At 39.1% G+C, this 25272-nt stretch overlaps 1 protein-coding gene across 1 annotated transcript; it reads left to right on the plus strand.

The window, feature by feature from the left end:
- Positions 1 to 424: 424 nt before the first annotated feature.
- Positions 425 to 24982, plus strand: LOC110051582 (atrial natriuretic peptide receptor 1-like). The gene is made up of 23 exons (XM_020757627.2): positions 425 to 684; positions 4739 to 5206; positions 6055 to 6409; positions 6636 to 6961; positions 7948 to 8086; positions 8580 to 8684; positions 9432 to 9644; positions 10309 to 10378; positions 10481 to 10601; positions 10941 to 11012; positions 13458 to 13535; positions 13700 to 13801; positions 14543 to 14614; positions 15207 to 15363; positions 15780 to 15977; positions 17170 to 17353; positions 18742 to 18882; positions 19291 to 19414; positions 20296 to 20364; positions 21258 to 21435; positions 22268 to 22366; positions 23149 to 23240; positions 23629 to 24982. Exons 2-23 carry the CDS (start codon positions 4823 to 4825, stop codon positions 23923 to 23925), a joined length of 3576 nt encoding a protein of 1191 aa, XP_020613286.2. The 5' UTR covers positions 425 to 684; positions 4739 to 4822; the 3' UTR covers positions 23926 to 24982.
- Positions 24983 to 25272: the final 290 nt, after the last annotated feature.

The following is a 25272-nucleotide window of genomic DNA, read 5'->3' on the forward strand; positions in this document are numbered from 1 at the left end:
ATTTTCAGTTCTTGGTCTCTGTGTAAATACAGATGACCACTTGCAAAACAAATCGGTAGTGGATGCAAGCGGAGTGCTAATACTCACCCATTTTACATGACGTATAGTCTGAATGAGACCATTAAAGTTAGCCGAAACGGAAAATGCTCAATTCTATTTCCGTAATCCTAACCTTGAATTTCAAATTGCCTTTAAAAGCGTCATTGCATGTTAGTCATAACCCAAAAACAAAAGACTCCACGTGCTTCTTTTGTTATGCCGCCTCAAGAACAATAAGTTTCCCATTGCTGCTCTGTTGTTTTTCTTTTATTCAGTGATGTCAGAGAACAATTCAGCAGGTAAGTAATTGTTTCGTTTGTCGTGGACGACACACAGTGGTTTAACCAAGGTCATTGTTTTAGTTTACATATTGTTTTTCTCAGTCCGGCTAGGATGTGCTCGAGTGTGCAACGTTCGACTGAGTAGTTGCCTACGCATTGCGTGATTAAGGCGTAAACTCTGCGGATCACTTAACACATGCTATTCTAAAATTAACATATCATTCTATACCTCACGTTGGGTAGTCACGATTATTCTGCCTCGTTTGTATGGGTACAACAAACACTGACCGGACGCGCTGACGTTCTGTACGATACTGTCGAAGAAATTGTTCACTTCCCAGACACGGATTTCGTCTCGATGAAGGTATGTTTGAACTTAACTGTTTAGTGTGAAACTGTACGGTTATCTGGGGTACTAATGTGGTTGAATAACTCAGATATCTCTCCGACGATCGATCAATATTCATTCGACATCCGTACTAACATGACGGAGAGAAATGCTATTATGATTGAGTTCTTGAGTTGTGTTTTCTCTCTCGACTTGTTGTCACAGGGGAAATTCATATCAGCAAACAGTTTTGTAGGGTGATTCGTTTTATTTGATTCGCTTAAACTACTATTGTACTGGCGAATATAAACACACCACAGTAAAAGAAGAACAGCGCGCGGTGTATATTCAAACTGTGACGACATACTCCGTTTCGCCTCTGTAATTTGAACGTTGTTTCGCTTCGATTGAACGTTTTAATTTTTTCATTGCCTACGTTTTTCCTCCTTTGATAAAGAGGCAGCTTGAGAACTCTTTGCAGGTCGCATTATAGCTTATAAAAATCGAGAAGGCCGGCAGATGGCGAGAGTTGGTTAAGTCTCACAAATGACGTTAGTTAAAATGGCCTTAACAACTAACTTGCAGTAATATCCTGTTACCACACTTAGATGAACAACTACCGAGGCATCACCTGGCTCTATTGTAGGTTCTTTGTTGCCATCTAGTCATTTGTAAACCTGAAAGCTTGCTTTACAGGTAACTTTTTCTTTTTGAAGAATGATGTGTCCTGCGCGAAAGCAAATTATTTGTATTAAAAAGCAAAATAAACTTTTCACAGGGTTGTCATCGTGCAGGTATTAAATAAACAAATTCGCTGACGGAGAAAACTAATAACTTCACCACATTTATTGTCACTTAAACATGAATTTACCATCGGATTTTTGAGTTCTAGTTTTTCATTGTCGAAGGTACCAGTGATCATATCACGAGCAACAAAATTTTGTATGATGTAGATTTTCCGTTTTGTTGTGCGTACTGAATTGACACGCCTCGAGGAAACCGCAATTTCCGCGAACTGTTTTTTCGGTCGTTTTTCTTTATTGTTTATACTTGACCTTCCCTATAAGATTTCTAGAAATAAGCTTTCGTGATCACACCAAATTGGATTTACTTTTTCCGGTGTGAGCGTTCACTCCGCCAACAAAACTGTCAGATCGTAAAGCCATTTGTAAAACCAATGTTAAAACCTACAAGGTGAAAGTACTTTCCAGTTTCTGTTCCGTTGTGAAACAATCGAGTAATATAATTTCGTAGAACCATCTTTCAGCCTAGAGGAAGTCGAAAGAGCGGACGTTCTTTGGTAACGTTTCAAGCTGACACAATATACTAATACGGTACATCGGGCCAAAGCAGTTTTGAGCGAAATGGATACGATCTCGGCCTCAGAATTAACAATGAGCTTTTCTCGGGAAAGTGCGAGGTTAAATGAATATGTTATATGTTTTCTACATCAGTATCTGACCGAAAAGGGCTCTGATCTGATGCGGTCCAATTTATAATCTTGTCTGTTGATAGTGAGTGGTGTTTGTGGTGAGAGATAAGTTTCAGTTGACTCTTTCAAGAGAGCACTCTTGGTTACTAAATGTACTTTGTACTGGTACCAGGCTTTTGACCCTGGGATTTGTCAGAAACATTTTTCAACCAAGGTAACATAATAAATGGCTGTTTTTCATAATCCGGGGAAGGGGGGAGAGTATTCCCCAAAGTTTTTGGTAGGGGTGTACAGCTCAAAGCTTGAAACCCTTACCCTTTTTCAGACCAAAATCTTTGATTTTCCAAACCCTATTTCAGACCTGAGCCAAAAATCGATACCCCATTTCAGACCTCTAAAATTAATACGTGGCTCTAATATATAACCGCAGCTAAACAGAAGTGGTCTACATTTGCACCGACATTTGAGACGGGCCACCAGTTTGCACCTGTTGATGCCGAAAAAAGTAGTTCCCTCTAAAAAAAATACCCATTGTTTAACCAGAGTAAAAACCAAAACCTACTTCAGACCAAAATGGCCGGTAAAAGTCTGTGCTCTTTTTCACATTAAAACGGCTCAAAGAAACATACCCTTCATATCGCCCCCACCTCCCCCCGTCCCGAGTTCATAATAATAATAATAATAATAATAATAATAATACGAGAAGTTCCGTGAAACCCTCAGCACAACCGTGGAGATAAACGTTTGTAGATCGACTCAGTCGTTGTAACAAGTGCCTGGATGGGGTTTAATTCATTCATCTGAGAATTGTTCAAGACTGAAACTGAAACGAAGCGCGTTTGACTGATATCGTGGATCTAAGTTCAACAAAATTTACTTGTCGCTGAGAAATGGGCTAAAATTTTAAGTGAAGAGAAACTGCGGGAATTTAATTGACAACTGAACTGATGCTGATTCCAGCAAGTCCCACACAGACCTCTGAACTGATGGCGGTTTATTTAATTGTTAGATTGTTAAATATAGGCGCAGAAATTAAATATCAGTGATATCCTGGGTCGGCAACGAGACAGGAACGAGCCGTGAACCAACTTATTAAAATTGTGTACACAGGAGGTTTTATTTCAGAGTGCTTGAATAATTTCTTAATTGGTAAGGTGACAGATATCATCTTTTATTGAAATTAAGAGTGGTGGTGGCGAAAGATGTGTTAAATTAGAAAATAGCCCAAAGAAAATACTCTGGTAAAAAAAATCGTGTTTCTATAACTCGATAGAAACACGGAAAATGTTTTCTATTCTTCAGTTGCGTCCAATTTTACTGAAATGGAAAACGCAAACTAAAAATGGCTTTTTAAATTCCGCGTGATAAAAGCATTGAGCAAAACCAAGAACAGACTACCCGAAGCGTAGCTTCAGTTACAGCGGAGCTTCTCTTTGGAACGATCTTCCCGAGGTACGTCGCACTACAAAATCTCTAGACATCTTCATGAGAAGCATTAATAAATGGTTCTTTGCATCAGACTCCCACAAGGCTAATATGTAAACCCGTAAATAGAAAATTTTACATGTGATGTATTTCTGTTTTCAATTTTTGTACTGATATTTTTGCTCTGTAATAAATTAAGTTTTCATTCATTCATTCATTCATTGAACAGATTTCTGAAGCGGCTAGCCAACGTCAGCAGAAAAAGAATGAAACTTTTGAAAATGTCAAACTTAAAACCCCAACTGATGTTTTAGTAAAATCCTTTATGTGGTCGAATGAAATGTTTCAGATGGGTATAATACATTAATATTAATTGAACTTAGTTTTGCTGTTCTCTTGGGCAATTTGCCTCTGTCTTCGGCTTCTTTAGATGAAAAATAACCATAACAGTGCGAAACAAAGTTTTGGCATCTTCGTGACAGCAATGCCAATTTCAATTGTTTTTAGTGAAAGTACGAAATTCGCCATTTAGTTTATATCTATATAATCATATTCACATTTTGCTGGTGCACATGCGCTGAGAAATTTCGTCCAATGCACCTGGTTGAAATTTTATATTAGAACAATGCAGAGAGTGGCACGTGTTTGTCAAGCGATTGCTCTTGACCAGAAGTGAAGCAGTCTTTGGTTTACTGACCATTTTCTAATTTTACATTTTGAACTTCTGTACGTGGGTGCAGAAGTTCAAGGGTAGCTTTTGAGCCTTTTTGCGTTTCAGGGATATTCCATGAATTACAACTTACCAACCTGCTGTTTTCTTTCTAAAAATACTGCTTCCAGTGCTGCGAGCGGTGATAGACATTGGTTATCCGATCTGTTGTTTTCTGTACCTTAACATTGCAACATTGATGAAGTGGACAGAAGCCACTGAAAATTCAGTACAGGAAACGTCAGATCGGATAACAAAAAATCTTAGCGAATGTATTCTCTGTGTTTTGTTTTGATTGGACATTTTTGTCTCAATGATTGTTTTTCCAATCGAATTCTTTTTATAATCCCTTGAGACCTCAGAATATCTTTGTTATCGGGAAAGATATTCGGAATTCTGGTCTTGTGTCTATTATTTGGAGGATTCTACAGCAATTTTCGGAATTTTCGGTCTTTCAACATGCTTTAAGATAGCTAACTACTGCAATGTTTTCGTCCATGCATAAAATTTCTGTCTTCTCATAGGGAAGAAGTATGATTGGACGTTGACTAAGGAAGTACAAGACACGACAATTTGTCCGTAACAGTTGCAAATGATTAAACGCAAACATGCGTGTTGTCAAGAAAGCTCCGCAACTTCTACCTCTGCTACTGTTATTTCTGACATTAATAACCCCAACATCTGGAGAAGAATTTACTTTGGGGTTGCTTACTCCATTCGCTTCCTCGACGGCGTCCACCAACTCGGAGGGAAGGTTCTACGCGCCTGCCATCGTTCAGGCCGTGGACGACATTAATAACAGCTCTGATCTTCTGCCCGGTCATAATGTGTCTTTCATTTGGAATGATACAGCGTGCGACGAGGACCAATCGCTGAGAGCATTGGCTTATCAGATACACGAGAGGCAAGTGTCCGCCATAATAGGACCCGGATGTACATGTCAGGTGGAAGCCCGACTGGCCAGCGCATTGGACATCCCAATGATTTCATACGTGAGTTCCTTTTAATCTCATTATCTTTCAATAAGTTCAAATAAGGAAAAGAGCTCTCCATTTAACAAGAGCCGTATGTCAATAGAGACATTTCATCCTAACTCCCCAGTCTAATATATTTAAACACACTTGTGGCCTGCAATCTTCTGCTTTGTTGCGCAATAGAGTTAACGCTCAAAATGTCAGCCTTCAAATTGGTGAACTTCGACTCGTTACCAGCTTAGTATTTCAGACCCGGGTGTTTTTTTTTGCACAACTTATGAATTGCAACGCTACCATACTAGGTAGCAGATTGTATTTACCAAATTTGAAGGACGCAGCCGGGATGGAGAACAGTAAGCTCAGTTAATTTTTAATTTCCCATGCATTTGTCTATAATTTTTTCCCGCGAACCGCGTTGGAAATTTTGAAAAATTAACTGAGCGTCTTCTAGCCAAGCTACATCTTTCAAAGTTGGTAAATGCAATCTTTTACCTGATATTTCAACGTTGCGATTTACAAATTGCGTAAAATTCAATTGTTTGAAAAAGTTAGTTTCCATCGGATTCCCATACAAACAGTGTAATTTCTGACAGCTTTGCCTACCCGTCAAAATGGCATCGAAAACCGTAGTTAGGCCTATTAAACTTGCGTTTTGATATCAGGGAGAATAATAAGAACAGACGTTTTAAGCCACGGATGGCAATCAAAAGTTGAGTTGTTGTTTTTGCGCGCTTTCTCTCGAATGGACGAGTTGGAAAGTTCTTGCGTTTAAAATTTAGACGTTTTTGTTTGTGTACTTGTTTTTTGTTTGTTTGTTTGTTTGTTTTTTTAAAGTCGATAATTAACTCTTAATTCTATCTTTACAGATGTGCAATGATCCGTTTTTGGGGCTCAAGAAGGATCTTTACGCAACATTTTCGCGCACCAACATCCAAGTAGAGGTGCGCAAGCTGTCCAGAGGGCTTATTAAGTTGCTGCGTAAGTTTAACTGGACTCAAGTGGCCATCTTGTATGAAAATCGCACCAGCTACATTAGAATGAAGGATGGAGTTGTTGACGAGTTCAAGAAAAACGATATCAAAGTTCTGCTTGAGAAAACACTTCTTGATGAGAAATGCTACAGTCGTTTGATCAACAACCGAACCTGTGAACAAAGCCATGTTAAGAATGTAAAGATGTACATGCAAGATATGTTTACAGAGCTCAAGGAAAAATCTAGAAGTAAGCTTCAGTCTTGTTGTTAAATTATGTCTGTCTGTCCGTATATCTGTATGTATGCATGTAGAGCGTAGAGTATATTTCAAGGCTTGTGCTGATGATTATTAGACTCGCGTCCAGCACTTCTCTCTTAGAACTCGTATGATCAGACCTTGATGTAAAATGTATTTCGAATGGTAATTAGCTTCAGGTCGAGCTCTACTGATTTGCCGAACCTTTTCTCTTCTAGTTTTGCTTTACTTAAGCGAATACGCCGTGGCTCGACAGACGCTGCTCTACGCATTTGACAAGGGTATGACCGACGGTGATTACGCTTTCGTTATGCTGCAACTTGATCAGGAACAGTACATACGCAACATAAAGAGGCCTGGGCAGATTTTCGTGCTATTGAATTTGCCCAGAGAGAGATGGTGTGATTATAACCAAGCCTTGGAGTCGGTTATATTGGTAGAGATTAACAGTACAGTGGTGCAGGAGGTTTACGAAGCATTTGAGGAGGAAGTCAAGCAAAAATTCGACAGGTTCTCTCCCGGCTTATCTAACGAGTCAAGTGAGGTAAGTTGACCCTTCTATATGAATTCTGAAACAGGTCAGTGCGCTTTTTCACAAGGCGGTGGCCTCTTGGTTAGTTTGCTCGTCTCCGGATCGAGCGGTCCGGGTTCGAGCCCTGGCCGGGGAAATTGTGTTTTGTTCTTGGGCAAGACACTTTACTCTCACAGTCCCTCTCTCCACCCAGGTGCATAAATGGGTACCAGCGAAATTAATGCTGGGGGTAACACTGTAATGAACTCGAATCCCGTCCAGGGGGGAGTAGAAATACTTCTAGTCGCGTCGTGCTACTGAAACCGGAGATAAGCGCCGGCCTGATGGGCCACTTAGCTCGTATGCAGACGTAAACTTTATATCGAACAAAGTCAGTAGAGTAAGTAAAGAAATGAATGGTCATTGCAGTCATGTTCACAACTTTAAACGCAGCTGTGAAAAGAAATCCTGTAAAAAAGTTTAACCTCAAACGAGATTCGAGACCTTTCGTCTTTCATTGTAAGCTACTGTATGACTTGCACCCTGAACAAATTGCTTTACATTGCTAAGTATCCAAACATTTTAATTCCTCTGGCATCTCTCGTGAAACATTACTGTGTTTTGTATTGTTTTTTTCCATCAAGGCAACGCTGAAAGTCGTAAAAATATTTTTCAACTCGGTACCTGGGCTCCTTACAGGTTCAATGAACGTTTCTTTTTAAACTATTTGATCCGCGCGGACTACCCACAAGCTTCTACTTTGCTCTGACAAAGGGCTAACGCTAACCACCCACAAAACCACAAACCCACCCACTTATCTACCTACCTACCTACCTACGCTCTTACTTCCGTAATAGGCCATTCTTCTGCCTCCATGTCAAAACGAGTCTTTGTGCAAACCCATTCGTATGAAAATGTGTTTCAACTGCAGGTTCATTTTCTTGCAAATCAAACTTGGCCTATCACTTACTTCACTTGATTATTTGGTAGTTCATTTGCTTGTTTGTTGTTCTCCACAGGGGCAGCTGCCTTACTTCGCCGCTTATTTGTATGACGCCGTTTTCCAGTATGCCAATGCGCTGAACAAAACCTTAAGCAGAAACGAACTTCCAACCGGACGGAACATTGTTGACAAAATGCTAAACACGAGTTACGAAAGTAAGTTACACAAACGCCTAGGATCTTGTTGAGGATATTCACGTCAACTGAACGGCCCAGTTGTGTCACTTGTCTATGATCTGTTGTTGTTATTATTATCATTATTATTATTATTATTATTATTATTATTATTATAATTATTATTATCATCATCATCATCATCATCATGATTTTAGTAGTATTGAACCTTTGAAATTTAATTTACGAGAAAGTATATTTTTTTGAGTACACATTCCCAGAACAAGTATATTTTCAATGTCTTAATACAAAAATGCTCTTGTTTTTGTTATAATAATAATGATAATAGTAATTACTATTAATAATTTTTTTAATTAATTTTTTTTAATAATAATAATAATGTTTATTAGTGGCTTTTTATAGTACACCAAAAAAGTGATATTAGCTGACATATGTAACAAATGCAAAACCTAGTCTAACGGATAAGTACCCCTGAGACAAGTACAGCACTGATGAGTTGTGTTTCATTGCGCAGGCAAGTTAGGAACCCGAGTGATTATCGATCTGAATGGAACTGCCGACCTTGCAGATCTTCGTATCGTTGATATTCGCTGGGACAGCGATGGCTCACGTACAAATTGTAAGTGTCTATTATAGGTTTTTCCCTCTGGGCTAATGATTAGTGTGCAGGCCTTGGGAACGAGCCGTCCGGATTCGAGTTCTGACTGGGTTCACTGTGTTGTGTTTTTAGATAGGACTCTTTACTCTCTCAGTGCCTCTATCCACCCAGGTGTATCAAGAAGTACTAGCAAACTGTCACAGCAACCTGATAAATTACTAATACTAAGGGAAGCCTGCTAGTCGAATTTACTTACGCTATGGGTTTGCATTGCCAGCCGCTGAAATTTACCACTTACTAACCGACTGCGAGGGCCGCGCGACAACAAGATTTAACCATGTGGAAGATTCTGGTCTCAAATTGAGAAAAGCGGGCAGAGTTTTTCAAATTCTTCCCTTATGTCTTGGAGAAATCGCTAAAAACTTACTACTGTGGAAATTGCCATGCCAGGCTTGTTTTGGGCGACGATTCTTGGTCATAATTTAAGTTCTGGAGGGACTCCCATCTAAAAAGGACGGGGGTGCTCGTCATAACTTTTAGAGGTTGACAAAGCGATTTTGGTTCCTATTAAGGTGTCCACCCTTAGAAGGTTCAGTGCGGGAGGATGACGTTCCTTTTAAGCCGTAAAAATCGTCCTTTTTATATGGGCGTGCTCCGGGGAATTTTAGCAAAGTTTCGATCAAAGGAAAAAAGGAAATCGCTGTGATATTACCCCTAACACTGCTTTGTATCGAGTCGTGAATTGTAGTTTATTCTTTTATTACACAGATTGCGAAAGTAACCCGCCCTATGCCTCTCAAGTGGGAGATATCACGTTCAATCAAGAAGACTTTCGTCTTAATATTGACATAAATAAGGTTCGGTGGCCAAATGACAAAAGCATTCCTGCCGACAGTCCCGAGTGTGGGTTTGACGGTCTGGGGTGTGTGACACCTTCTCCAGACGTAACTCCTACTTCCCCTGATGACAATTCTAAAATTGGTAGGTTGAATTTACAATAAAGAACTTTACACTGAGCTTCTATTGTAATATTTATTCTACTCGTATTATTTGAGGCGCAGGTGTCTAAATTTTGAACTTTCTTGTGCAATTCTTCGTTTCAATGATATCTTGTTTTAAGGTAACTTTGCCGTATTAGCTGCTTAATAATTTGAACCTGTTTTCTGAGGCTGTGAAAAATAGTAACATCCAGGAACATCCAGGCGTTAAGCGACGCCATGACAAATAGATAACTATTCTATATAGCTCCAGGTTATGTCATAAATGTTTAATGTTTTAGAGGTGTCTTAATTCAACGAAAACCCAAGGACTGAGGGGATTCTATACTCCGTACCGCTTGTACGGTGTTGGGAAGGGTATGACGAAGCACAGAACACGAACACATTTGGCTCAAAGGCAGGTTTAGTGTCATACTCATGAGTTTCATTTGAGTTTCATTGATTTGTCTTGATTGCCTCGGGGAGGCGTACAATGATTTCAAACACCGTTTAATAAGCCAAATCGGAGTTTCAAGCATTATTGCCTTGGACATTCCTAATTAATTCTCTCCTTTTGAATTTGAAAAAGAAAAACGAAAGAAGATAAAAAAATTAATAATTTACTTATTCTTGAAGCAAGTGACTTATTTATTTTTGTTGTATTTCAGAGGCAGTGATAGGGGGAGTTTCTGCCTTCGCAGGCCTCATTTGTATCATACTGCTCGTCAACATTATCAGGTACGATTCCTAAGATTCCTAGTGATTACTTTTGAAATGTCAAAGAAGGTTCCAATGATAATTCTTGACGCAGTTAAGAGTTATTTGCTCTTTACCTTACAGACAATACATGTTAAAGAGGGAAATGGACAGTTTATTGTGGAAAATTAACTACAAGGACATACATTGGGCGAAGACAACTTCTGGTGTTAATTCTGTCTCAGACGAGACTGACGGAACGGAAGTAAGGAAACGCTTCTTTAATAAACCGACATGTAACCGACAGGAAAGGCGGGAAAACGCGAGTGAGCACGATGTGATTGGGTCAGCTGGCTTTGCATCTGATTGGTGGAGCAGCTACAACGAGTATTTGATATAACGGAATCGCTGAGCGCAGTGATACAAAACCAAAGCAATTCTGGATTAATTGTGACACTCAGTTGAAAACCTCCCGACAGTGTAACCAAATTTATTAATCTCAAATTCTTTGACTTTATTATCCTACCTGCCTTTTCATTAGCCGACTCTTGAACACCGATTCGCGCACAGTTCCTGTACAAACAAAGTTCCAATTCTTTTGCAGGATGATAATTCTCTATCACTGTCTCGCAAGACGAGCACTCAGTTTACTTTTACAAACTTTGGATTTTACAAGGTGAGTCAGTTCTCAAAATACATACATACATACATAATTTATTTGATAAAGCAGGATGGAGATCAAAATTGGCAAGACGCTAAGTCCTGATGTGGACCTGCACTATCTAAAATTATAAATTAATAAAATCCTACGTAATACATAATCCTACATAATTAAGACAATGGCTGAATAAATAGTGATAGCTAAAAATAGATAAGTAGTAAGAATATACAATAAAATTTTAAAAGTAACTGAAGTCTAAGGATTTGTTTGAAATACAGCAGGACGCTTTTGTAAAACTGATAGATTTTAGAAGGTTCTTGTTTGCCTTAAGTTTTTTCTTGAAAGAACCCAGGTTAGAGCAGGTCTTGATATCATCGGGCAGGAGATTCCAAGATAGCGCAGCACGGTGTTTAAAGGAAGATCTTCCCATTTCTGTTCTTGGTCTATCGACCTCAACATTGAAGGATTTTCTTAAGTTATAAGTAGTCTTGGGTTTCACTAGTAAGTTATTTAGGGGTTCGATGCTATTTCCATAATAAATATTGTGCGTAATAATTAAAAGCCTCTTAATGTAAAATGAGAGAATAGGGTTCCAATGAGGAGCGTCCGTGATGTGATCACTGTGGATGTAATGCGGTAGATTGTTAATAATTCTTGTTGCTCTCAAATGTATTCGGTCTATATCATCTAACAGGGCTGAAGAACAAGATCCCCATATTGCAATACCGTATAGAACACTGGGGATAATTGTTTTATAATAAATAGTTTCCAGGACTGGTTTTGGTAGGAACTTTATCCGTTTTAAGACTGCTACTTTGTTGCTGAAGGACTTACAAACGTTCTTAATGTGTTCTTGCCATGATAGCTTGTTGTCAATTGTTAACCCAAGACATTTAGATGATTGTTTGTACTCAATAGTACTATTGCCGTATGTCAGACGTGGCAAGGGACCAATAAAGTTCTGACTTGAAATTATCAGGGCTTCAGTCTTCGACTCGTGGGCTATTAATCTGTTAGACTGACACCAGGTGTATACTTGGTCTAAAATGCATTGCAGTGTCAAGATGATATTGTCGATGTCCTTGCCAATTGTATAAATTGTGGTATCATCAGCAAATATGAATACATCACCACTAGTTATTGATTCAGGAAGATCATTTACAAAGATTGAAAATAATTTGGGCCCTAATATTGAGCCTTGGGGAACTCCATACGTAATTGTTTTGTGCTTGGACTGAAATTCTGATAATTGGACAAACTGCTTACGAGCAGACATATAATCGTCAAGCCAGGAGAGCAAGTCACCCGACACACCGATGGCTTTTGGCTTTTCTAGTAGGATAGTATGGTTTACGGTGTCGAAAGCTTTTCGAAAATCAATGAAAAGTACCCCCACTTTCAGGCCCTTGTCGAGTGCATTTCTCCATGTTTCAGTTAGATGAAGTAAAAGGCTCTCAGTTGAATAATTTTTCCGGAATCCCCATTGTTTGTGGCATAACAAACCTTGTGTATCCATATGGTTGTTCAGGGTATCGCAGACAACATCTTCTAAGATTTTTCCTGGGATGCTGAGAAGGGAAATTGGTCTGTAATTGTTTACATCTGTTGGTGATCCTTTCTTAAATATGGGATTGACACGTGATAATTTCCAGCTTGAGGGGAAAGATGCATCTCTGACACTCTTCATAAAAATTGGTAATAGACTATGGATAACAGGGTCACCAATTAGGGAGAGGTCCCTTGGGGATACATGGTCAGGACCAGTAGCCTTTTTGGGGTTAGCAGCCTTTATCAGTTTGTTTTTTAGCAGATCCCAGCTCATGTAGGTGTTGTCTCTGGTAGGTGTGACTCTAGTGATAAAGGTGTTTAAGGATGAGAAGTCCAAAGGATCGAGTTGCTTAGTGAGGTCTTCGCTGACATTCACAAAAAAATCGTTAAAATACTCAGCCTTCTGTAAGTCATGGGTTATTATCTCCTCGTTGTGGTTGTGATCACAGATTGGACCAATGTTTTTGACTTTGTGTTTTCTCAAAACTTGCTTAGTCAATTTCCAGAATTCATTTGGGTTGGTAGTTAGTTGGTAGTTAACGATTCTATTGAACAACAACAACAACAACAAACAGCAACAACCACTACAAGTAAACATCTATTGCGAAGCTATCTCATTGATGGGATTTCTTCATTACACCGACATGTTGTTTCAAGTGCCGTTGGAAGATTTGCGCGTCAATGGAAGGTTTTAAAATTTATGTGAAGTAAAGTGTTCATGTGGTGCTTCGTTGTTTAAGGTGTTACTTGAACTTCTAACGACCGAACATTAAGTAACAGGGAAGACGTCAACGCGTGATCGATGTAGCTACAAGTTAAATAAGAATCAGAAATTCTACAGACTGGACACTGATGAGTTTGCGCATAAGAAGCAAATATTTAACCCTGAAAGTGATATACTTCTGTTTTTAGGAAAATAAAGTGACAGTGAAGCAAGTTGGAAGCAAGGCGATTGATTTAACAAAAACTATTTTATTGGAACTGAAGCAGGTAACAAGTAATGATACGTCGCCTGTATCTTAAATGTAAAAACACAAGCTTGTAGAAAGCTCTCTATAAATTTACCGTGGTTATGAGGCTAAGAAGTGAGTGACTGAACGAACGAATAAAATTTAACCAAAGGGTATAATTATTTTGTTTCCTTTTTTTTATAGATGCGCGACTATCGTCATGAAAATCTTGTCCAGTTTTTCGGAGCCACCATAGACCCTCCATACATCTGTATTGTGTCTGCCTTCTGCCCGAGAACCCTGAAGGTGATCATGATGTTATTAACTTAACGTTAGGTCAAGAGTTATGCTTCTCTCAATCAATCAATCAATCAATCAGTCAGCCAGTCAGTCAGTCAGTCAGTCAGTCAGTCAGTCAATCAGTCAATCAATGTATTAATGTTATGCGTGGAGAGAGGTTGCCCTCGGTATCCCAGCCAGGGGTTCCTGTATAAAACGCATGACAAAAATAACAATAAAATGAGAGGAAAAAAAAAAAGAAAGTAGTTAAATATCAGTCAAATAGATAACAGCTCTACAATATTCGAACCTTCAACTTTAAGACATATTGGAGTGCTGTGACAGCTGTGAAATGTCCTCAGTTATTCCATAAACCGAGCTAACGGCATTTTCAAATAAAGTAATTGAGTTCGTAGAAAAACACATTGTCTCTGACATTATGAAGAATGCTCTCGATAAATTCTAGCGAAGTTTGCGTGGAAGCAATGGTCTTAAAGTAAAAATCCTTATGGGTGTTGGGGAGGGGAATTGAAAGTGGCAAAACTCTCTTTTGCGTTTAATATCGTACACTACATGAAATACCGGACGGATTCTGTTATTTTTTGTGTGTGTCTTTCTTTGTTCCCTCGCGTTTTGAAACTGAACTAGTGTTGTTTTCACGATGAATTACTCCGGTTCGGTGATTCAGTTTTTCCTTCAGTTAGTACTTGGAAGTGATTTTCAGTCGTTGGTAACTCCACTTAACATATTGTTTGATTTAAACTGCAGGATTTCCTGGCTTGTTCAGACGTTAGCCTGGATAAAACTTTCGTCTCCTCTCTGGTATCCGACATTGTAAAGGTAAGTGACGCCTTGTAGTCTCAAAAGTGGATGTATATGAGCGTGCACAACCTGTCAGAGCAACCAACTTTTCGCCTGATATTCAATAGCGTTGGTGTAATGAACACCTAAAAAAATAGCCTCTCTAATATGAGAACACGAGATGGTCTCTTTTGAGTTCCCTTTTCCCCCCGCTGGCCCGGCTTGTTCGAAAGGTGGATAACGCTATCCAGCGTATAAATCACTATCCAGCGGATAGCGTAGTTTGTTTTGTTAACACTTATTCATTGGATAGCCAGATTTATCTGGTAGATAGCTTTATCCAGCCTTCCAACAACTGAGGCCAGAAAGGTAGAGGATTGCTCGAACGTGCGCAGTAAATGTATAAATCTTTTACCTGTTGGGCGCGCGCCTATTACAGAGAACGAATTTGATTTGAAGATTGCTCCCACTACAGGCGTAAAGAATTTGTCCTGCTCTTCGTGCACACCACTTGATGTTAAATCAATAGAACTCCGAGCAGATGATTTCTAAAGTGTTTTTAATTGACCGGAATGCAGTTAAGAAATGCTTTATCTCTTGCTTTATTTTTCTGTAACTTTTCGTTCATCAGGGTATGGCATATCTTCACAGCACAGAAATCAAATGTCATGGTAACCTAAAATCTTCCAATTGCCTGATAGACAGCCGATGGACGCTAAAAATCGCTGATTATGGGCTCACGTGTATGAAATTAAAGTGTAATCTGGGCCCAAAGAACAGCAGCGAAGGTGAGAGAAAGCAAAACAACAACGATAACGATATCAACTACAACAGAAACATTACAAAGAAACTACAAACGACAACGGCCAACAACAACGAACCTAACTGCGTCAAACTGTCACTAGTGATTACATTAAGCGAATGAACTGAAAATCAAAGTGTTATTTGGGTCCAAAGAACAGTAGCGCAGACAAGGCAATCTAAAAGTGATATATTTGGTGGATACGGTTGTCCATCCTTTTAACGACTGGATTGGGCTATTTAACCGGGCTAACGGCCCAGTTTATTATTCAGTTTTTACCTGATTAATAGTGTATTTAAATCGCTCTTCAAACAGACAGCATCATTGACTACCAAAACTATACCTTTAACAAATTACAGCGATCATCGCTTTCATGAAATATTGTATGCTTTACTCCGGCAGACTTGCTGTGGATGGCGCCGGAACTTCTCCGCGAGCGACAACAACGTCCCTCCAGCAGCGGGAGCCAGAAGAGATCAGAATGTTACCTGAAAATGGTAAATCTCCAGAAGTGTGATGTGTACAGCTTTGCTATTATCCTACAAGAATTTCACACCAGGAAAGGACCTTACAGCAATAACTCGAACTTGACCACCAGAGGTATGTCAACTAATATTTTTCGATAACTCAGAGAATTTTAGCTCGCTCATTGGTCGAGAGCTGTTGTCAATGAGAGTGCAGACCATGAAAATGACGTGACCTGTAACGTGGAACGTTAGGCAACAGAACTTGAGAAATTGTGGGGACTTTTTCAACAACCGTCGACTTTTTAAAAGTGAATTAGAACATTTGATATAACCTGCGATGTAGGCGTTAACTGGGAGGGGTAGGAGAGGCTAAGAATGCGAAATAAACAAAAGCGGGTTCTAATAGCAGGCGTCTCTCTTCTTTCACACTCCCACCTCCTTCCATTTCCGATTTCTCTTCCCGCCTTTCCCTTTTACGCCTGCTACTCAGGGTACATTAGATATGGAGAAATTTTCGGAGGAACGCGTTGCTTTTAATCACAAAAAAAAGTGATCTTAGGAACTGTCACGCGCGCGCATCTTCTAATTGACCGGTGAATTTTCGGTGTTACCATGGAGAAATGTGCGTGGTCGTTCAATATGTGAAATAGCCCGATGGCCCACATGTATGTAAGCGATACTTGACTGTATGTTTTGTATCATAAAGCGAACACGAGTGTTGCTTATCCCCAAGTATGGGATGCTAAATCATAGTTAATAGAGAAAACTGGTTAAGAAACCCGGTAACTGACATCAAAGAAGCAAACCGGCTATATAATTGCAATGCTTCTATTGTTTACATGTAGTTGTATAAGCACACATAACCACCTTTTGTATTTTGCCAGGTTTTGTGCAACCCCCAAAATAGCCAACAAAAACTTACAACAAAGAACTTTGCCAGGTTTCTTTCCCTCTGTCAACTATGGTTAAACCGTATGGCTTACCTCTGCTGACAATTCGCCTTGTTAGTTTAGGTGATCACGAGCCACTGGGCAAGTAGTTTCTTTCCCACTAACGTGCACTAGCTATATATATATGTATGTAAATTTTACGAGTCCAGCACAAAAAAAAGTACCGATACTAATGCTAAGGTAATTTGCTTTTCTTTCTCGGCGTAGTACACATGTAATGTTGTAAGGCTTATAAGAGGTTTAAGTTTCAAAGAGTGGATGCAATAAGCTAAGATTACCGATGAACTGAATCATATACATGTACATCAATTAGTACCCGAGGTAATATTGACAATTTCCAGGCTGGTAACAATTGTTTGTTTCGTTCTTTTCAAGAAATCATACGCAAAGTCAAGGACGCCGAGGTTCCTATTTTCCGCCCCACCGTGTCGAATATCATTGAGGAGTTGGATGAGCTTAGAGATCTGATGAAAACCTGTTGGGAGGAAGACCCGGATAGCAGACCAGACTTTCCTGAGATCAAAAGAAGAATAAACAGGATTCTCGTGACTAAAGGAATGTAAGTAAAGAATATTGTAAGCAGAGGGAAGATCGGAATGGAGGGGTAGTTATATTGAACACTCATAACAAGGAGACTGTGATTTCTTGTTGCTATAAAGGACTGGATTTATAAAAACCGTGTCAATACTTTGCACCAAATCACTCATGTGCACTTTGATTTCACGACCCCTAAAGGCCTCCAAGCGACGAAAAAGAAATTAAATAAATAGAGAGAAGAGAAAGAAAAGGAAGATAAAGGAGTGGAGGAAAAAAACTGACATTCCTTTTAATTTTTATTTCGTCTACTTTGGAAAGAAGAAAAAACGATTGAGCAGAGCGCGAATTCTTTAACACTGTTTTCATATATAAATCCAGAGATATATGCAAGTAAACGCTTCAACAAATATTATGATATAGATAGGACCCTGCGCGTGCTCTAATTGGTCAAAAACCTTTTTTTTAACAGAGTATAAAACATAGAAAAAGCGTGTTTTATTGTTTTTAGGCACATTACCTCTATATCATAAAGCAAATGAAGAAGCTAAACCGTGTATTACACTATGATAAAACACTCCGGGCATTTGAGAACACTCGAGAAATGTAGAAAACGCTCGCCTGCGGCTCGTGTTTTCTACATTTCCCTCGTGTTCTCAAATGCCCGTCGTGTTTTATCACAGTTTAATACACGGCTTAGGCTTTTTTATCTGTTAGCGAAATGGACAAAAGATACATATCTAATGGTATAGACGTCATCAGCAATCTCAGTTATCGCAATAATTAACCAGGGTTTCTTTTTAATTTGTATGACTTGAATATTTGAATGCTAGTTATTTTCAGGTTGTTTCTGCCTTGAAAATTTTTGGGAAGTCAGGCTGTCCTTACAAATTCGTCGCACGCATGCAATGTATCTCTAATCCCAGTCTGCAAATTTTTGATTACCCTGACTCTTTACAGAAAAAGTCTCCGTTTTCCACAGTACTTCGTAAAACTATATAAAAAAATTATTGACAGTTATGATAATATTACTAGTTCTTAAGCTGAAATGTAATCAGTTTCTTTGTAGTTAGATCTTGAAGAAATGCTTTTAGCCTAAATTATCTATTTAACTTTGGGGCACCTACTCGATTAGTTCCATAAACTATTTAGGTGTCCGAAACTCCACACAATCAACTTTGTATTAAAACTATTTGTCTTCCTTTATCTCCTTTTCTTTCTCTCTTGAACACTATTTTTTAATCACAATTGTAAATTATTTCATTACTGCTATTTATCGTCTTCTATATGTAATCTGTAAATATCTATATGAATTCTCTTTTTTTTTCTGACACCTCTGTGAAATTACTGTTTGTGAGAGTTTAAATTGAATTGAATTGAATTGAAGTTTACGTTTCTTCTTTCTTACAACAGGAAAACGAACATCTTCGATAGTATGATGTATATGATGGAGAATTACGCGAACAATCTTGAGGATATTGTTACTGAAAAGACGGGTCAACTGAGAGAGGCAAAGAGAGAAACCGAGGATCTTCTTTATAAAATATTGCCTAGGTACCTATTCTATGATTTCGTCTTTGCATTTGTAAAATAAACGTGTCGTTCGTTGTGCTCGTGAAACTTCGTTTTGGTGGCAGAATGGAGTCACTGTCATGTAAAAATATCAATAATGGTTTTTCGACGCCAGGGCAACTGAGGACGAGCTAGATAGACCAAACGATGTCCTGACAGAATGGCTTTATCCAGGGGTCGTTTCCGTTTTGATTTACAGCCGGACAAATTCTGGAAATTTGAGCTGCTTGTTCGACAATTTGGCACTCTTGGCTCTTTATCCCATCAATGTTTTGCATGCAGCGGGTTTTCTACGTGTATTCCTTGTTTGTTTAATTTTTTGTTTTCGTAAGGCGAGAAAGGTCCATCAATAATACTTATACTTCCACAATATTTTTTGCTGTACTATAGAACAGTTGCAGAACAACTGAAAAAAGGAAAACAAGTCGAAGCAGAGAACTTTGATGACGTTTCAATCTATTTTAGCGATATCGTTGGATTTACAGAACTATCTTCTGAGAGCTCGCCGATGCAGGTATAGTATCTTCATGATGTAAAAAGTACTTACATAACACTTGAGTTACTGTTGGACCTTGAGACAAGAAACGTCTCCTGGATGGGGCAAAGTAACAAGGCATCAAGCTCCTAAGAATATTGCTATTCCTCCAGTGAGATGCTAGGCTTTGTTCGTCACAGTTACACCTGGAAGGGAGGCAGCGTGGCCGAGTGGTTTAGGGCGCTGGATTTGAAATCTGGTGATCCCTCGTTCAAATCGTTCACCCTACTGCTATCTGGATTTGTTCTCGGTAGTCCCGAGTTCAACTCCTCGACTGCGTTGTGTAAATAGCCAACTGGTCAGCCTCCCACCAGTTGGGATTCTTAATAGTTTATTTTCTATTTGCAATATTTGGTTACTTATTTACAGTGTCCCCAATTAGCACAATAGTGCTAAATACATTCGACACTTAAATAAAGTTATTACTATTATTATTATTATTATTATTAGTGCCCGTTAATATTATATGACTTGTTTCGCGAATGGTCGTGATTAACCAAAACCCTCTCAGCGACTGGCTTCCTAGCGGCCAAGATGACGCTATCTTGCCCTCTTGGGATTACCTGCTGTGCCCTGCAAGAATACGGTGCTCTCTTTGTCATGTAACTAATTAAGCTTGACCAAGCCTGTTCGGTCAAGATAGCTAAATATTGGCCTCTCTTTTTTGCGTATTTATGGATCTCAACTGCCCCTTGGTCCGTTAACACCCATAAATACCCAACCAACTTGACCTCAAGCTAGAGCTCTGGATTGCCAAAAACACAAGGCATGGAAGCCAGCCATGTTCGAACCAGGACCTTTCAATCCCAATCTCAACGTTCTGACCGTAACAGTCTGAAAAAGATGTCTTCTTTTCTCAGGTTGTGACGCTTCTTAATGATCTTTACACACTATGTGATGACATCATCAGCGAATATTTCGTGTATAAGGTGAGACTTACTTGACCAAATAGAGGGGCTAGTACGGAAAAAAAGTTTCAATCGAAAGTCTCTTCGGGCATAATCTTTCCTTTTCTCCACTTAACTACAAGGCGGACAGTTGTTACCGGGACCTGCTGTATTTAGAGGGATTAAAAGAGAGAATATATTTCTGTAATGAAACGTTCCTCTCATTGTATTTTGACACGATTACCAGTGTTTTATTCAGGTGCAGAAAACGGTTTTGATTCTGGAGTGAATTCCTGAATAAACGGGTTGAGTATGAAAGTATTATGAAAAGATGGTTGTCGGGTTGTCACTAGTGAAAACTAACGCAGAGTTGAAATTATTTGGTTAGGGAAATTTTATTTTATCCGGGAAAAGTCAAGAGAAAGATAAAAAATTTGAATTGAAAACTGATGTCTGTGGTTATTATTATTTTTTTACGGTTGAATCTACCATTAATATAAAGAGGATATTACACGGCTTCGCGAAGATTTGAATTTTATTTTCAGAGGTAAAAACTATACTTATGAACAAGCGCAGCGAGTAAAATGTTTTTTTTAAACACGATCGAGGAAATAAAATTCATATATTCAAGACACCGTGTAATTTTCTTTTTGTCATAGAGAAAAACTAACTGTTTGCTCAAACAACCGTGAAAAAGCGGGAAATGACGTCATCAATACAATCACTAGTGAAGACATGGAAAATACACCACTCAGGTCCTGGATGTAGTGTCGAGAGGTGTATTTTCCAGTGAAACACTCTTGTCTATAGAATAAAGGGTATTTGGGCAATCTTCTCATGCTCTCCTTAGGAGGTAAACATAGACAGTATTTGAACTCAACAATTGCAAGACAAAGTAAAATAACAAAACTGAGATTGCCGCTTTAATACCTCAGGTGGAGACAATTGGTGACGCTTACATGGTGGTTTCCGGTCTGCCAATAAAAAATGGTCACAACCACGCGGGAGAAATATCCCGGATGGCATTGCATTTATTGGACGCTGTCAACACAGATTTTGTTGTTCGTCACAAGCCAGACTACAAACTTGACCTTCGTATAGGCATTCACAGTGGTGAGTTAGCTGAAAAACAATTTTTAAGTGGAAATTAAAGCTCTTTGTTGAGTCCTGTTAAGTATCCTTTTCAATCATTAGAAAAAATGTGTAAACTATCAATGCCAAGCCGCACCACAAGACACAAAAAATGCAGAAACTAGAATTATTTCAATGGTTAACATTTTTTGCGGCTAACTGTTAAATGTTTTCCAATTTTTACGCCTAACGACTCAATTTGTAGCCCGCTTTACGGTTAACGGTTAACCCCATTAAGATCCTCTTTGTTATGTGTGGATGACCGGCCAGGTTCCACAATAGGCTTTCCATAAAGAGGCCAATGAAACGATATAGAATAGGCCGAAGGTTTCAACTTTACCTTAAAATCAACGTAACAATATTTCACCCGCCAGGTAGACACTAAAGAAGGAAAGAAATAACGACACGGTTAAGACTGGAAGTAGTTACGAGATTGCGAATAATAGTTGTAAGCAGTTTTACTTTTTCTAGCCATAGTTAATAGAGGCGGGATTGGTTACGAAACCTGACAAAGTTCTTTGTTGTATGTTTTTGTTCGCATTTTTGGCCTTGACCGTGCACAAAACACAATAGTTGTTTACTCCGTACTGAGGAAGTAACCAATAGAACCGTTTTGGACACGTAATTCATGCATAGTGTATGAGCTCAAGGCAAAAGATTGTGCACTGTCGTGGACCTTGCAACATAAATCTTGAAATCTTTGTTTGCTCCTTTGATGTTTGCCGGGTTTCATAACCATTCCCCTCTATTAATTATGTTCTAGCTAAACCCTCCTCATAGAGTTCTCTAAAATTGTAATTTCTCATGCCTTCAGGACCTGTCGTTGCTGGTGTAGTTGGTAACACCATGCCTCGCTACTGCCTGTTTGGTGACACGGTCAACACAGCTTCGAGAATGGAATCCAACGGGGAAGGTAAGAGCTCGCATTCGTATTGTAACAACAACAGTAAGGTTAAGAAAGAAACGAATCCACTTTACGTTCGGACTTGGCAGACATGTCTTATTTGTGTGTGTGTGTTTTGTTTTATTTACTAAAATAACACGCCTTTAACGAATGACAAGTACATGCATACATTCTTTACTTATCACTGTTTCGAATGGTCCGGCCATTGACTGGGCTCGATTACCAGCCGCTATTCGGGAAAGGAGCCCGCACTCCCTCTCATCTTGGGAGAAATTGTTGAATTTCAGAAAATGGCAACATATTTCGGCATTTTTCCTAAATAGTCATCTAATGCAAACATCAGGTAATTTTGGCACAGCTTGCATTTTTTGGATTGTATTCTTATTGTTCTTTACAACAAGTCAAGTTACGCCGGTTTGAGGTCACTACAATGTACGTTCTGTACTTGCGGAAATTAGCTACGTAATGTATACCCTCGGGATTTTCGATTCTAAGAACTTTACTTTCGGTTGGTTGTTACTAGCTCGAGGAACTTAACTCCTGTGTGCCATATCTTTGTGGCATGGGTATCCTTGGCAGAAAGTTATAGCAACAATAGACCTTTCTCGCATTCCACTTCAGTGTGTAAGAACAATAGTACCAGAGCGAGGTTAGGGTGGACATTTTCATACATTTGCTGTATTTTTGTCCACCCTGACCTCGACTTGGCGCTATTGTTTGTTGGAATGCGGGAATGGTCTATTCGGGATAGATTAAAAATTAGAATTATTATTTTTCCTTCATCTGTTCAGCCCGAAAGATCCATATCAGTGACGCCACAAAGAGGATCCTGGAAAAACTTGGAGGATTCACAATTGTAGAGAGGGGAGAAGTGTTTTTGAAGGTAAGACATATAACCATTTTTTTTTCTTAGCATTCCATCACGTAAAACAAGTAATGTCTCATTATGTTCAAAGCTCAATAAGGTTTTGGGGGCATTTCTGTTGAAATACCATAAGAGGAGCTAGGGAGGTTAATAGACAAGGGAGATCATTTATAATCCTCGGAGCAAGGACGATAACCAGCAATAACAACAAAAGCAACAACGACAACAACAACAACAGCAACAACAACACACAAGCAACAAATTCTGGTTCTCTTAAACCGGCGTGAAGTGTCGTTAGTGTACTGAATGTACGTGACCTCCAGCTGAAAAGGGAGCTGTTTGCAGCCAGTTAATTAGGTTCTCCTTTGTAAGTTTTTTTTAACTTTTGTTTTCGTTCCTTTTAAAGGGAAAGGGAAACGTCAGGACATTCTGGTTGACTGATTTCGTGCAAAGAAAACGACCACGACCCCTTCCTTCGCCAAAGAGGCTCTACAATCGTCGAATACACTTGTTCGGCAGCACCGGTGACGGCGTAGACCCACAGTCATCCTTCATCACACGTTCCTCGTCATTACGAAGATCTCTTAAAGAAGCGTCTGCGAACTCAATTAATAAACCTCCAGTCAAAATTGTAATCAACGACCCGGAAGACAACCATATGCATCCGAGGAAGCAAAGCTCGCACTCTATCACAAGCGTCTAAAGATTCTACGTAATCCATATTCCTAGTTTTCCCTAGAAGAGTTGCGTTGCTAACTATCACATTGTGTTACGTGACTACCCGCTTGCAAAAGAACTGGAGTTGTCAATAATTTTCTAACTCACCATCAACATTCGACACGATTCCTGGGTCGATCTACTTTAGGCGCCGAGAGAAATAATCCAACCGGTTTGGAGTATGCGACTAAAACTCCCCGTATGTGGAGGTTGAAGATGCTTTGCAGATCAGTTTACGATGACCTGTCATTCAACAGACTCTGTACCAGCCCTGATATCCGCTAGAGATAAAACGTTTAGATTTTAGTTTTGTAGTTTTGGCTGGCGTGCCATTCCTTTGCTCTCACTAATCTTGCGTGGATTTTCAGCCATCCGGCAGCCATACAGGTTTCATTCCTTCGATGGATATAGGATTAATACATGAATGCTGTCCTTTAGTGAGTGCACTGGCAACGAAGATGTATCTCCAGAACATTTTAGTGAATTGGACACCAACAGTTTCAAAAGATCTTTGTTGAAAAAAATTGTTCATCTCTAACTGAAGCTCTTCAAAAAGAGTTTTCTCTTTATTGCCTTTAGACATTTATATACTTCCTTGATTCAACTTCTTTCTTTTATTTATCATTATCATTATTATTATTGTTATTATTATTATTATCTTTTAACGCCTTGACGACGAAAGGGTGCTGTAAATTTTAATCGGAAAATGCAGCACTATTGAATTATATACAGTTTGTGCAGCTTTAATAAAATTAAAGCAGAATCTCTATTTGTTCTCTTCGGGAGCTGAGAAGAAAATATAAATTACTATCTTCCATTTCTAAAACATTGCTTTCTCCTTCACACCCGTTGTAAATATGTAAAAATAATCTAACATGTATAACTTTTTTTGCTATTAGTGTCTCCGTCAATGAGGAATCCATGTTTTTTTAATATATAGCAATACATACATCCGTGGAGGTACTGGTCTTCTAAAGGTAGAGTAAGGATTAAATTGAACAAAAATTAAGGAACCAAATTAAATTAAATTAATTCGGATCGACTGAGCGTCTGGTGATATTTAGCAGCGATATTTTCATGCCTCAAATGGTTCGCTAACTCGTGAGTTCCCCACTGTGGGTCCTCTCATGGAATCGGGTACACTTGCCCTTTACGTTCCTTAATACGATTTCCTTTATTCCTTCACAACTAAACGTTTTGTTGCCTTTTGCATTCTGCGTGTCTTCTTTATGACTATTTTAATGTCTCTACTGGTTCCCTCGGGAGGGGCGGCGGCCTCATGGTTAGCGCACGCGCCTCCGGATTGAGCCGTCCGGGTTCGAGTCCTGGTCGG

This window comes from Orbicella faveolata, unplaced genomic scaffold, assembly GCF_042242905.1.
Source record: "Orbicella faveolata isolate gen_17 unplaced genomic scaffold, um_ofav_v1 contig_2, whole genome shotgun sequence".
Taxonomy (NCBI): domain Eukaryota; kingdom Metazoa; phylum Cnidaria; class Anthozoa; order Scleractinia; family Merulinidae; genus Orbicella; species Orbicella faveolata.

Excerpts from the sequence above, each read along its gene's own strand:
- LOC110051582 (XM_020757627.2), top strand. The coding sequence starts at position 4,823 with ATGCGTGTTGTCAAGAAAGCTCCGCAACTTCTACCTCTGCTACTGTTA. Across the intron at positions 14,615-15,206 it reads TGGTATCCGACATTGTAAAG|GGTATGGCATATCTTCACAG; the intron begins GTAAGTGACGCC and ends TTCGTTCATCAG. Across the intron at positions 15,978-17,169 it reads CTCGAACTTGACCACCAGAG|AAATCATACGCAAAGTCAAG; the intron begins GTATGTCAACTA and ends GTTCTTTTCAAG.